The sequence below is a fragment of the Desmodus rotundus genome, chromosome 8 (assembly GCF_022682495.2).
Source record: "Desmodus rotundus isolate HL8 chromosome 8, HLdesRot8A.1, whole genome shotgun sequence".
In the NCBI taxonomy this organism is placed as follows: Eukaryota; Metazoa; Chordata; class Mammalia; order Chiroptera; family Phyllostomidae; genus Desmodus; species Desmodus rotundus.
The window spans coordinates 68,218,338-68,233,386 of record NC_071394.1 but is presented as its reverse complement, the minus strand read 5'-3'; the positions used below and the strand labels follow the sequence as shown (position 1 = coordinate 68,233,386).

Here is a 15,049-nt window from a genome sequence, read left to right as displayed (position 1 = left end):
TTTTTAAAAACCATCTGGTAATGAATTTTAGAGAATGATCCAGATTGAGAAGTTAGATAGATGTTTGTGATATGATTATTATTACTTAAAGAAATTTATGCACTTAGATATTTTCCTCCCAGAAGAAAATCACTAAAGTAATATGCAAGCCACAGACTAATTTCTAAAACTGGCTCTTTCTTACTTTATAATCTGTGCAGGCAAGTGAATCATATTAGCATATTAACCCAATTGTTATGATTAGAAACTATAGGAAGGGGTGTTTTGAATTAATATATGGTATTTGAAGTTGATTTCAAAATTCCTAGAAAACAAAGTGGTGATTAAGGGAATGCAGTATATGTCTATAGGATGACTGTTACCCTTGAGAGTTTGAGATAAATGAGAGATGCTCAGTGTATAAAGAACAAACTAACTGCAAAGTTCTTAATTCTGACTTGAGAACTTTGCCTTATTTTTATATTTATGCTGATCATAAATGGTCATATCCTCTGTAGTTTGTTCTTTGCCCTTAAAGCTTTTCTACCTTGTTTTCCCCTTGACTTACAAAGCCCCAAAATAATTAAGACAAGTCACGGAATTCAAAAGCATTGAAAATAAAATATCAAAAATCAAAGAGAGTGAAAACAAGGGCAGAAAAACATATGATGTGGTGCATAAGAATATAAGTATGCATAATATTTAATCCTGGGCAGTTGTTAAACTGAGACTAAATTTTAGCTGTGAGTCTTCTAAAGTCAATGAAAGGAGGAAAACACAGTCTATTACAAAGAGAATATGCTTTTAAAAAGTCACATAGGAGAACCTTTATTGGAAAACTGCAACTCAAAAGAGAATTATTCCCATGGATTAAAATAAAAGAACAATACAATGGATCAGATCCTCAACAACATTTTTTATTATATCAGTGTTATAAAACTAAAGTTAAATTTACTAGGAATTCACACTAGTCAATCTATTTATTTCACAGCCTGGCTAGGACCATGGATAATGTTTAGAAAAGCTAAATTTGTGTTTTCCAGAGGACATTCAATAGAATACTTATTTTATAGAATAATAAGAGGTGTTATGTGAGTAAAGAGTTCCATGGTCATTGGGATTTGTGTGAATAAAAAAATTACACACAAAAAATTTTACAGGTGCATTCTTTGGCACTTTTAGCATGTGTCATTGCTAATATCTGGAGGGGGGTTTAATATGGTATGTAAAAACATTTTTTAAGTTCCAAACCATTTTGTGGGGATCATCTGACCGCATTGTTTTGAGGGACATTGCTTAGAATATTTTGCAGAAGAATAAAGGGAATATATAGCCTTCAGCTAGTCTTGGATGAATATAAGGAAGCTTCTTAAGACATCTGAACAGTAGAGAGTTGAATTACCTAGAACTGAAAAGTTACGAAAAGAGAAATGAGTGAGTGACCTGTAATCCTAAACAAAATTAATTTTAATAAAAGAAAAGTTGTTTTGATGATAAAACTGATAATGTGCTTAAAGGAATTCTCCTAAAACTATAAAGGATATATAAACTTTACAAGAAAGTATGTACAAAAGCAAAGAAGGTAGAAGGTGAGAAAGGCATTTTAAAGTATATTTTTTGTGGTAAAGATTTACTTTAAGTTTATTTACTTTAAATTTATTTAAGATAAATTTACTGTACATTCTTTTAACCAGTGAACTTGCTACCAGTAATCCTTTTCAAGTATCCGCATAACACTCCTGTGAGGAAGGTAGTCTGTTCTAGTACCTGTAGGTACAGGGAAGGAATTTGAAGGAGAAGGTTGCATCACAGGAGTGTGTTTTTTTACATAGACTAAGCAAGGACAGAAAAGGAAGTAGCTTTCTAACCAGAGTTCTACATGTATCCGATATGTTTAGTTTATTTATTTTGTGGATTTCCCACATTAATAGAATAAAAGCTGCATTTTAGTATTAAATATAAATATTCATGTATTTAAAAGGCTAGTGTTCAAGATTTAAAGGAAAAAAAAACTTTGAAGATACATGAAATAAGTTTTTATACCCTAGGATTAAACTAAGACATAAATCTGAAAGAAATGACCCTAAATATAGCAGTACATTCAGTTTTCTTTGTAAAGGAAACCCAGATTGCGTCAGAACCTTGGAAAAATCATGGGAACTGTTGCAGATGGGAATTCCAAAGTTTATTTTAAGGTAGAAGGAGTGTAAGAGGGAAAAGATCATACAACCATGAGAAGATGATTGCTTTTGCTGTGATCCACAATGACATTTGAACTAAAAGAAATATCTTATCAGATTGGATAGTTTTCAGTTGCTTTTCTTTTCAATCCCTTCCTTTATTTATTTTACAGTGGATGGAACTGAGGTTCAACACTCTGGCAAAATGCCCACACTGCAAAAATATGTAAGTTTTCTACCATTGGAAATGCTACTAGGAAATACTAGAGAACAGTTTAAAGATTCCAGAATTCTCATTTAAGTAGATTTTGATTTAAGACACGCCATGAAATGAATGGATGCTTAATATATTTTTGCTTTTCAAAACAAAAAAAAGAAATCTTTAAAACTATATGCTTCATTGAGAAATTTAAAGGATTAGGCTTGATTATCACCCTCTGAAAGGAAGTCAATTTCTAAGAAATTACTAAAATTATCAGTAACCTGGTAAATTTTACTTATCAGTAACATTTCCAAATGTCCTGAGAGGTTATAATCTATTGAAAATAATCAAAAATTTATATTTAAAAAATAGGCTACCATTTAAGAGAAAAGGTAGTTGTTAGCTCTTCTCTCCTGCCTAAGAAGATTATTATCTGATGGCAAGGCTTACATAATTATTAATCTACCTTAACTATTGAGTCTATTTCTTTTTATTTCTAAATGGTGTACTTAAGGAAAATAAAAGACAATGTAACAATGGGGAAAATAGAAGATATTTTGATTAAAGACATTTTTATGGCAGCTGTGTTGGAGGTCCCCAAGTCACCCCAAGATTCCATGAATTTCTCAGGGAACTATTAAGAACTAGTAATGTTTGTACTCACAACTATGATTTATTAGTGTGAAAGTATACAAAACAAATAAGCAACAGGAAAAGGCACATGGGGCAAGATCTGGAGGAAAGAAGCAAATTTCTGAGTTCTCTTCCAGTGGAGTCACACAGGGCCCCCTTAATTCTTCTAGCAAAAAAGTGTTGCAACTCACATGAAATGTTATCTATGGGAAAGGCTCATGAGAGACTCAGTGTCTATGGTTTTTATTGGAGCTTGTCCCATAGGCACCTACTGCATGTCATGAACCTCATTTCCAGACTCCCAAAAGGAAAGCACTTGCTTAGCATTAAACATATTGTTTTCACTATTTAGGCATTTTAAGCTACTCTTTTTAATTAGGGAATAGTGGGGACTTTCTAGAAATCTACGTTTCCAGATGCCAGCCAAGGGCCAACCTAGCAAGCAGATCTTTCTAAGGACTGAAGGATTAACAGGCCTGCTGGATTAACAATATTCTGTATAACGTTTATTTAGATAATAAAAGTTGAATTAAAAATTATTATTCTCTACTTATATGTATGTGTAAACTATAACATAAGGAAATTAAACTGGAATGTTTTGACAATTCAGTTTTGGAAATTGAAAATATTAGTTCTTAGTTTATTTTGTGTGATCCTTAGTATGATATAAATACCTTATCTGTTTTTATAGCAGAGAAATCCTAAGAATGATTTCTAGGAAAAAATAATTAAAAACTGCCTGAGAAATAGAGAATATGTAACTAAATACCTCCCTTTATCTCTACTAAAACTGAGTCCAGCTAAATAATGCCCTGAGAGAATAACTCTTTACAGCCTATTTCTAGCTTCAAAGGGACAGATATTTCCTTTTTTATTTATTTGTGATATTTATCGTCTGAATTCTTGACTTTGTTGAATCAATTAGAAGTGTGCACATGGAAAAACAAAGTGCATATCTACAAATAAGTATGCAGAAAATATATATACTCGAGGGACACTCCCCCCCAACATGAGTATGTGAATGATCCATATTTCTGTGTATTATCTGTATTTTCACAAAGACAAAGAAAATTAAATTGTAGATATCTTCACTGAGAACACTAAGTTGGATTTTAAAATTCTGTAGAAAATAAAAAAAACAAAGACTTCTTGCGATTAGTGATAGTTGCTTTTAGACATAGACATACTACCTGTAATCTGTCCTACGATCTAGGAATGTAAGAGTTATTATCCTCATTTTACAGATGAGGAACTGTTAGAGTGGTTAAAGATTTAGCTGAAGTGATTTTGCTTGGTTAATTATTCTAGAACAGTAGCAATATTTTGCAAATAATAAAGAAATATTGAATGTCTAGATATTCTGTGATTGGTTAAAACATCACAAGACAGTGTATTGATGTGAAGAAAAACTTTTATCAATTACTTAAGAAACAACTTACAGAAATTCAAATGGACTAAATAAGCTTAGACGTTATTCTAGAGGAATATTAATAGAATTGGAATCACATGCTAAACATGGGAGGCCTCAAGGCATTTCTTTGAGCAGAGATGCTGTTATCATATGAACACTCAGAGCTGGTATCTGGATTTCTTTTTTCTTTGAATGTTTTTCTTCATAATAAAATGAATCATCTGTTGAATCATCTGTTGAAGTAAGATTCTGATACAGAATTTTATTTTTTAAACACAAAAAATATCCTAAAATTATTTTTAAGTTATAAAAGTTACTAAATCATAACTGTGAAACTGTCATAAGACATGTAGGGAAGGCTTCCCTCAGGGAGCCTGAGACCATGAAGTCCTTTTTCATATCACTGTTTCTTACTCATACAATCACAGCTCAGTTGCAGCTGATGGTGAGGTTCGTTTTCAATTGGGCACCTTGTGGCCACTGCTGGCCGGAAGATGAAGTCCTAGAATTCTGAAATACAAGCTAGGTTACATTTCCATGAAAATGTACTAATAGGCCTAAGACTAGTAGAGATGGTGATGATAATGATCCTTAAACATCATTTCTCTATGTCACTAATATACTTCTTTGTGGATCACCTCCTACCATTTTAAACAATACCAGACTTACTCTCTTTTATTTTAATGCTTTCTTTTATATTATTCATGAATTGAACAAACAGTCCTGTGCTAGGTACTGTGCTTGAAATAAAAGATATAACCTTGCCTTAAGGGGATTTCACCCTGTGGGTATAAAAAAGAGAGTAAACAATTACCACAAAGTCTTAAGTGTTTGCTAGATTGCCTGTCTTCATACCTTGAAATTCAAATCCATCCATCTGCTTTTCAAACCACCAATCTTGGATCAACATGGCCACGACTTCTTCCTTCCTTCACCCCAAGATAACTGAGAGCTGAAGAAATTCTATATTGATTAGTTCTTTACACACGTATAGCTTTACACTTAGCTAAACCCTTGCTTAGTATTCCTTTTTGAAGTGTTCTTGGTTAACTCCCACCCCTAGCCCCCAAATAAGTTATCTCCAGATAGTTATTGTTCCTCTGAAATTCCCATCCCTTGTACCCATTACTCTTTTTCTCAGCAAAGGAGTTGCCTGGTTTCTCTCTGAGATGACTGAGACTCTCTGTGAACTCCCTCTCCTCTTGTGTCCTACTTAGAAACTTATCTGCATTTGCTCACTTCATTTTTTCTTCTCAGAACAAGGCAGATCTCTTCCTTTCATGTGGTCATGGCACCCCATTCTCTCTGGAGTAAAGTGCAATTAGCCACAAGGCCACTGAATTTGTTTTCACAAAATTCACATCCCAATTGCAGGTTCTAATAGATCTGCTCAGTCTTCATCCTGCTTGTTTTTTCTATAGTGTTTGGTTCTGTTGGTTATCCTGTTTATTTTTTTTCTTAACATTTATTTTCTTAGTTTCCAGGTACTATTTTCTCCCATTTTTCTCTCACTTCTTGGATCATTGCTTTGCTACCACCTTTATTGACTTCACTTTCTCTGCCAAGTTGTCAAATATTTATATTCTCCAAGGTTGCGACTTGACCACATTATGTCTGGGCTTTTTCATGGGTTTCCCTGTTATTTGTATGTCAGTAAACCCAACCAATATGCCTTTAAATCACCCCTGCTCATTCTTCAGAGCTTCAAATATAATTATACAATCTATATCCACTATTTTACCCCCTATTGTTATTTCAACCCTGGTGTCCATAGTCCTCTCAAACACATCATATCCAGCTCCTTTAATCCCATTCTGCAATTGATGATGATATTAATGCATTGATGAATTTATTACATTAATGAATGTTATTCCATCTGCCCAGCTGACCAAGCTAGAAGTCTAAGTGCATGTATATTCCCCATCTAAATAGAAACAAATCCCAACAATTCTGTTTGGCATTTTAATTCTGTTTTCTTAGTCTCACTGTTCATGCATTCAAGATCTCTACAAGACAACCACAACAGCTTTCTCATGTATCTCCTAGCCTTTAGGCTTACAGTTTTCTATTCATTTACTAGAGTGATGGTCCTCAATGCAAATATGAATTTTAAATGCTCTGGCTTCAGATCTTTTAGTAGCTCCCAGATTCATGGCTATGGTGTACAGTTGTGTTGATTAAACACTGAACAATCCACAGAGGTGCTATTTCTATTGTTATCCTAGGTTTGGCTATTAGTGGCATATAAAGTATCCTGAGGAAGGGCATTTTCTACCTACTGACATCAATGTACCATATGGACTTACTATGCGCCCATTGCCTAAAATCCAAAAACAAACTACAAACTCCTTACTAAGGTATATACAGCCTTCCAGGTATAGGTATTTGCCTAACTTCTCTAGTGGTATCTTTGATATGTTTTCTTCCACCTCTACACAACTCTGTATGTCCCTGCCTAAACAAAGTCTTCAACTTACATAAATATACAATATAGTTCCTTGCTTCTGTCCCTTAATCTCATGCTTCTAGGCCTGGAGTGAACTGGCTAATACCTTTCTCATTCCTGTAAACCTGAAAACACCTGCTTAACTCCACAATTGGCAGGAAGAGGCAGTGGCAGCAAGAGACTTGTTACCTGTGCTGAGTCAATGGCATCATGAAGCAAGCCAGTTACAAGACCCAGGCTGTAAATTTACCTTCAAATTCCTATATTACTATATGCAAGAGAAATATACTTTTTCTTAAGCTACTGTATTCTGGGTTTTGTATCATTTGTCAACAAAGGAAACATCCAAACCTATCAGAATTTTTATGAGTTTATTTGCACCAAACTGATGACAATTGCCAGGAAGCAAAATCTCAAAGGACTGAGAAGATACTCCAGAAAATGCCATTTTGCACCTTATTTTATACATTACAATTGAAAGAGGAGGCATAAGAAGGTTACATAAAATCCATTGGTGATAGATTAGAGAGGCAGGGAAAAAGCAAAGTGAGGAAACCTTGGGATTGGATAAAAAGTAAAATGATAGATAAAGCAAAGGCCTACCTTTGAATTCTGCTCTGATCTTGATTATTTCCTTCCTTCTGTTCACTCTGGGTTTTGTTTGTTGTTGTTCCTCTAGTTCTTTTAGATGTGGGGTTAAGTTGGGTTTTTTTTGCTTTCTGGTAATTGTCATCAGCTTGGCTCAAAAAAAAAAATTCTTACAGGTTTGGACGTTTCTTATGTTGATACTCGAATCAGTAGGCTAAGATAACCCAACACAAAGGTACAATAGATATGAACAAGCAATTACTAGAAAAAGACAACAGATAGCCAACTAACATTTGAAAAGATGTTCAGCATGCTAGAAATCAGAGATATACAGATTAAAACTTCAATGGGATATCATTCCTACCCATGAAATTGGCAAACATGAAAAAATAAACAAGGATGGAAGTGTTGAGGAGGGTGAGGGGGAGCAATGGGAGCTTCATACAGTTTTGGTGGCAATATAACTTTGACATTTATTAAAGTGGAACACATGCCTACAATGCACCCCAGCAATTCTATTCCTAGGTATATGTTTGAGAAATTCCTGTATATGTACATGAGGAAACCTAAGAGGGTTTAAAACAGCCTTGCTATAATAGCAAAAACTTTATTAAAAATAACCCTGGCTATTCATCAACAGGGAGAGTAAATTGGTATTTTCATATAAAGTAAGATAGTCATGAAAACAAATGAACTAGGCCTCCATATATGAATATGGAAGAGTCTCATGTAGAGTATCAAGAAAATAAAAAGGGAAGTCACAGAAGCATGCAGTTTAACACATATTCATAAAGTCTTAACACATGCAGAACAATACTATATATTACATACTGGTACCACATATATATTCAAAGTATAAGATTTTATTGTCTATGCAATTGGTGCTTATTGGTCATTGCCTTATTCCTGTGATGAGATAGCACTTGGGTTGTAGAGAGGTAGTAAGTTCTTTTCTGGGAAGATTTCCCAGAGGTAGTGACTATTTAAGTTGTGATGAAAATTGGCATGGGTTTTCTAAGCAGAATTCATGAACTGAAACTAATGTACTAAATTGATTTCTTTTGGCCCACAGAAAAGCTGCTCCAATATTCATTTAGAACGTTTTGTGGTTCCATATAAATTTTTGGATTATTTATTCTAGTTATATAAAATATACCACTGGTATTTTGATAGGAGTTGTGTTGAATCTATAGACTGCTTTGGGTAGTATAGACACTTTAACAATGTTAATTCTTCCTATCCAAATTTCTTTCTTCAATGAAAAACAAAATTTAAAAAACATAATTTAAAAGAATCTTTGACTTATTCAATACATAATTCGAATAAATTTCATTGGTTTCCAATCCATGGTAGATTAGACTGCTGGAGGCAGATGCACAGGTACATGATTTAGTATTGTAACTCTATTGTTGATATAAAATCAAGATGGCTTTAAAAAAATCAAATAGTATTTGTAAGATAACACTAATTTTCCACTTGGAATATAATTTTCAAAAATATATTTTTGTCTTGGAAGATCAGTATTGACCACACTGTTTTTTTGTGGATATTGTCAATGACCAAGGCTTGAACTTTCTTTAAAGTCACAATAATATATCACAAATTCAATATTTATAATTATAATTCATGTTCGTCCTTAAAATGCCATTTTTATGCATGTTCTTGTCTCTCAAGCTGAAGAAATAAATGGAAGTGTGTATGTTACTAAAGCCATAGATGAGTACTCATAAAGGTGAAATGGAGAGTAATTATGTAAATAATGTTCTCTATTACTCTCATGAATTTACAGTTCCTCAGTGGGTACTGCTCTTCCACAAAGACGCTGCTGTGCATATATTACCATTGGAATGATCTGTATTTTCATTGGAGTTGGATTAACTGTGAGTATTACTCTACTCATTATTAGAATTCTTCCTTCTCAACTTTATATCAAGCAAACGGTGAGGCCTGAAGAGCCTGCCTTCCTGGCATATCAGGCCCAGAAACTTCTGAAGGACTGTGGGCAATTGGAAGTTCAGTCCATGGACCTGTTTTTAGGGGAGCTTGTCAGTCCAGAGGAAATGGTGTCTTGCGACCCCTCTGAAGGTCCTTGACATTGGGAACTTTACCATCTGTTTAACAAAAGCCCATTTGTTTTCACTTAATGCCAGAACCAACATGGCCCTGGCCAAAACCAAAGGAATACTCAGTCAGCTATGGAGGTTCTTCTCTTTATTCAAGTGAAGCGCAGGTTATTATCAATATTCACTTATTTTCAAAGGAGACTGAAACTAAGCTGTTGACGTGGAGATGATCCCAGGAGGAGAGGAAGGGATTGATCTGTTTTGCTGCCATTTACTTTCCATGCACCTTTATATCATTAGCCAGGTGGAATTATATACATTAAGTTCCTTTTAGAAATAACATGTTTTAGTGGGTTTCTTTGCTTACTTCATAAAAATTCATGGTTGAAAAAAAAATTCATGGTTGATATAACTAATGGTATCATCTTATTAAATTTTACCCTGTCAGTGATAGTGAAAAGTACACCAATTAATATTTTATAGGGATTTTGCATCCTCAGAGATATAGTTCATAAAAATCACATGTAAATCAACATAAATTCTCTAAGCAAGTAGTTTAAAATTTTTTCCAACATTTTATTTTTATATTGCTTTTTATTTCAGGTTGCCACCCAAGATTTTGCAAGGCGATTTCATGCAACCTATGTTTCATGGGCAATTGCTTATCTCTTAGGCTTGATCTGCCTCATCCGAGCGTGTTATTGGGGAGCCATAAGAGTGAGTTATCCAGAACACAGTCTTGCATAAGCTTGCTCACGAGTAAGTTATGCAGGTGAGAGTATTTAGCATTTGTTGATAACTTGCTCTGGACATCTTTAAATCATTTATCTTAATGAATTCCATTCTGGTTCATGTAAGAAATTTTAAGACTTTGGGAGTCTTTTATGAATAAAAGGTCATTGCACTGTATCATATGCAAATAATAGTTTGTTTTGCTGCTAGGTTTTCAAGCTCCGAGTAATAAAGCCCATTTCCTCATGTTTACATGTCATAAAGATATTTTTGGATTTGTCATCAAGTGCTAGATCTAACATCACCTTTCATTTTTAAATCAATTATTCCATTAATTGCTGATCTGTGAGTATTCCCAAGAAATGTTTATAAATGTTTCTACAATAGCTTTACATTTATACTTATATTTTAATTAAACTATCAAAATTGCCTGCTTTAAAATGTAAGCAATATGCATTCTGCTTGTACTGCTTATTATAACTTTAACCTAAAATCATAGTGACCTTATTTGGGAAAAGAATTTGACTGTACCTTGGGAGACTTGACATTGACTTCTTGTCAGTTAAAAACCATTTTTAGATATTATATGCTTGTTTTTTGTTTTTTGTAGAAAGATGTACTATTTTGGTAGTAATTTAAGATACAGGAATGAAAATATTTATTTATCCACAGGTGAAGATGCTGGATAAATTTTTTTTTTTCACAAAGGTCACGGCACTTTTGTCTTTTATTTTTGTCTGTTGTTCTATTTACCAATTATAAAAGTCCTGGTCTAGATTTATGAATTTAATGTTAATCAGCTGTATGTATTTCTTTATAGAGCCTGGAGGAAGTATTTTACACAACATGTTTTATAATATGTGATCATTTAAACAAAGCTATATTTACATTTGGGTTGACTGCCTCTTTATTAAATCATGGTAAATTTTTCTTATTGAGATAATTGTGGACTACCTGTATGTGAAGGGAGCGTGGGAAATTTTACACTAGCTGAAGTGTTGAAATTAGAGGTAGTTACTCTTATGATTCGTCTCAAATATATTTACAGATAATTACAAATTTATTCATGAAAATAGATTAAAGACCAAAATCAACATGGTTTTCAAAGAATTCACTAGGATTTAAGGAATCAGATCTTACACTGCCTATCTTTGCAGTTTTGAGAAAGAAATTGCTTAGTTGAAAAACTATGTTCTAAAACCCTTAATGTAGAATTAGAAAATGAGATGATCTGAGTACATTAATTGGCTATTCCAGGGATAAAAACAGTATTTAAATTTATTTATGTTCGTGATTTGTATAAAAATGTAATCATCACAGAGTTTGCAGCAAAATACACATAAACTTCAAAGAGTAAATGATAATTAATGATGAGTAAATGAGGTAGCTCAGGATTTTATGGACCTTTGAAAATACACTAATAAAGCTTATTGTTCAAAACTCACCTTGTTATATTCCATTTTTAAAAAATAAGATGTAATTTCCAAAATTTCTTTGAGATCTTATTCTGAAGTTTTCATGTTTAAGAACATATATTTCTTTATACAATATTTACTTATTTTTCTAGTATTTTCATGATTTCATTTTAAAAATATAGATTTTATATCTATTTGTAATATACTTTATGTAAGGTATGAAATAAAAACTAATTTATTTTTTTTCTTAATAGTTAACTAGTAAAAGCATTATATGTTCAATAATCCATTCTTTTCCTATTAATTTGAAATCTCACGTTAAATTACAGGGTGGGGCCAAAGTTGGTTCACAGCTGTTTGTATGGAGAATAATATAATAATTAATAAATAATAATACAAAAATAAACTCTGTTTCATGTACTCACAACTGTAAACCTACTTTGGCCCCACTCTTTATATGCTGCATGATTGTATTCCTTTTGGAGTATAACTCCGTGATAGCAGGAACCTTGGTGATCTTGCTCGCTGTTTTATTGCTAACATCTATAGCAGTGCCTAATGTATATGGGCTCAATAGATATTTGTTGCATCAATAAATAAATGATGGAATGAATTAGTGTGTTAAATTCTTACATGCCCTTGGGTCTGGACTATATATTTTGTTATAAAATGTATAGGTAAATATTTATATAATATTATGTTAAGTAAAACCCTAAAGCAGAAATCATACAGGAAAGTATCCAGTGAATGATTAAAAGAAAAAAAAAACCACTTCTGTATGAAAATAATCAAAAGCATAGCCATAAGACAAATTGGTGAAGATTATTTTCAAGGTAGTAGAAAGAGTTAATCTTTTTAATATGAGGAGGGACTAATGGCATGAAAAAGCAGTTCACAAAGGAGAAAAAATAGTAATAAAAATGAACTTCTTTTGATTCATGAATCATTAAAAACAGTAAATTAAAACAGAGAGATACTACTTTTTACCTACCATATTAGCAAAGAATGAAAAAGTGGTTATAGCTCTTAATGTTGAGGATATGGGAAATACACGAACATATAAAAATAAAAATAAAGAACATATATTCTTTAACATAGTAATGCTGTCTCTAAGAATTTTTTTTAGAGGTGTTATGGATAAGAGAACAATTACGTGTGGACAGTGATGTTGATCACATTTTTGTTTCTAATAAGAATTAAAAACAAGGAAAAGTCCAAAAATCCTATAATACAGGTATAGGTGAACTAATGACACACTCATAGTATGAAATAAAAGACATTCATTAAAAATATGGCATTTCTCACCTGTTGAATTCAAAATGGTTCACAAAATATTGTGTAACAGATTACAAATCAATATGTAGAGTATGATCCACCTTTAAAAAAAATCCTCACCCAAGGATATGTTTATTGATTTTAGAGAAGGAGAAGGGGGGAAGGGAGGGAGAAGGGAGAGAGATAGGAAGGAGAGAGAAGGGGAAAGACAGGAGAGAGAGAGAGAAACATCTGTGTGAAAGAGAAACATCATTGGTCGCCTCCCGTATACCCCCTGACTGAGGATTCAACCTGCAACCTACGCATGTGCCCTTGACCAGGAATTGAACCTAAGCTACAAACTTGTGGTGTACATGATGATCCTTCTACCAACTGAGCCATCCGGCCAGGCATGATCCACCTTTTGTGAATTATTTTCTGTGTATGTTGAATAAACTAAGGAACATAGACTACTACACTCTTAAGAGTGGTGATCTCTGGGTGATGGCAGACAAATGAGTTTATAAAACTTTTATAGGCATACCTTGGGGATATTGTGGTTTTAGTTCTGGACCACTGCAATAAAGCAACTACCACAATAGAGCAAATCACACAAATTTTTTGCTTTCCCAGTGCATATAAAAGTTATGTTTATGCTATATTATAGTCTATTAAGTGCACAATAGCATTCTGTCTAAAAAACAATACAATACCTTAATTTAAAAAATCCTAATGCTACAAAATGTTGACCATAATCTGAGCCTTCAGCGAGTAATACTCTTTTTGCTGGTGGAGAGTCTTTGCCTCCATGTTGAGGGCTGCTGATGGATCAAGGTGGTGGTTGCCAAAGGGTGGGATGACTATGGCAATTTGTTAAAATATGGCAATGCTGAAGTTTGCTGCATTGATTGACTGTTCTTTTCAGGAGCTATTTCTCTGTAGCACATGCTGCTGTTGGATAGCATTTTACCCACAGTAGAACTTCTTTCAGTATTAGAGTCAGTCTTCTCAAACCCTGCTGCTGCTTCATCAATTAAGTTTATGGAATATTCTAAATCTTTTGTTGTCATTTCAGTGATTTGCACTGCTCTTCATCAGAGATAGATTTCACCTCAAGGAACCACTTTTGTTGCTTATTCTTCAGAAGCAACTCCTTATCCATTAATGTTTTATCATGAGATTGCAGCAATTCAGTCACATCTTTAGGTTCCACTTCTAATTCTGGTTCTCTTGCTATTTCCACCACATCTGCAGTTACTTCCTCCGCTAAAGTTTTGCACCCCTCAAAGTCATCCATGAGGATTGAAATCAACTTTTCCCAAACCGTTAATGTAAATACTTTTACCTCTTTCCTTGAAACATGAATGTTCTTCATGGCATCTAGAATAGTGAATACTTTCCAGAAGGTTTTCAATTTACTTTGCCCAAATATATCAGAGGAATCACTATATATGGCAGTTACAGCCTTATAAAATGTATTTCTTAAATAATAAGACTTGAAAGTCAAAATTACCCCTTGATCTGTGGGCTGCAGAATGGATGTTGTGTTAACAAGCATGACAAAATTAATCTCCTTGTATATCTTTATAAGAGCTCTTGGATGACCAGCATTATCAGTGAACAGTAATATTTTGAAAGAAATCTCTTATTCTGAGCAGTAGGTCTCAAAAGAGGGCTTAAAGTATTTGGTAAACCATGTTACAACAGATGTACTGTCATCCAGGCTTTGTGGTTCCATTTCTAAAGAACAGGTAGAGTAGATACAACATAATTCTTGAAGGCACTAGGGTTTTCAGAATAGTAAATGAGCATTGTCTTCAACTTAGAGTCACTAGCTGCATGAGCCCCTAAGAAGAGAGTAAGCCCATCCTCTGAAAATCTGAAGCCAGCACTGACTGCTCTAGCTGTGAAAGTCCTATATGACATCTCCCAGTAGAATGTGTAAGTTTTCTCAATCAACAGCCATTTCCAATGTTTTGATTTATCTATAATATGCCTATGAATATATATGTTAAACATGCCTGGGTATCTTTTTCTGCACCTTTATATAAAATAGCTGTTCAGACATCTCAACTTAAATATCTTACCATAATGTCATATTTACAAGTCCCAAACTGAACTCATATTTCCTTCCCCAAACCTGTTC

The 15,049-nt window shown here is 33.4% G+C and overlaps 1 protein-coding gene across 3 annotated transcripts in view; it reads left to right on the top strand.

The window, feature by feature from the left end:
- PIP4P2 (phosphatidylinositol-4,5-bisphosphate 4-phosphatase 2) overlaps window positions 1–13,282 on the top strand; it is a 47,349-nt gene extending 34,067 nt beyond the window's left edge. For 2 of the 3 annotated variants that reach the window (XM_045200451.3, XM_024566533.4), the window contains exons 5-7: window positions 2,333–2,385; window positions 9,229–9,319; window positions 10,106–13,282. In XM_045200451.3, the coding sequence (XP_045056386.1) occupies window positions 2,333–2,385; window positions 9,229–9,319; window positions 10,106–10,249 (288 nt within the window). In that variant the 3' untranslated portion in view covers window positions 10,250–13,282. The remainder of the gene's footprint in view (window positions 1–2,332; window positions 2,386–9,228; window positions 9,320–10,105) is intronic. The other variant, XM_071222258.1, reaches the window with a different exon arrangement.
- Window positions 13,283–15,049: the final 1,767 nt, after the last annotated feature.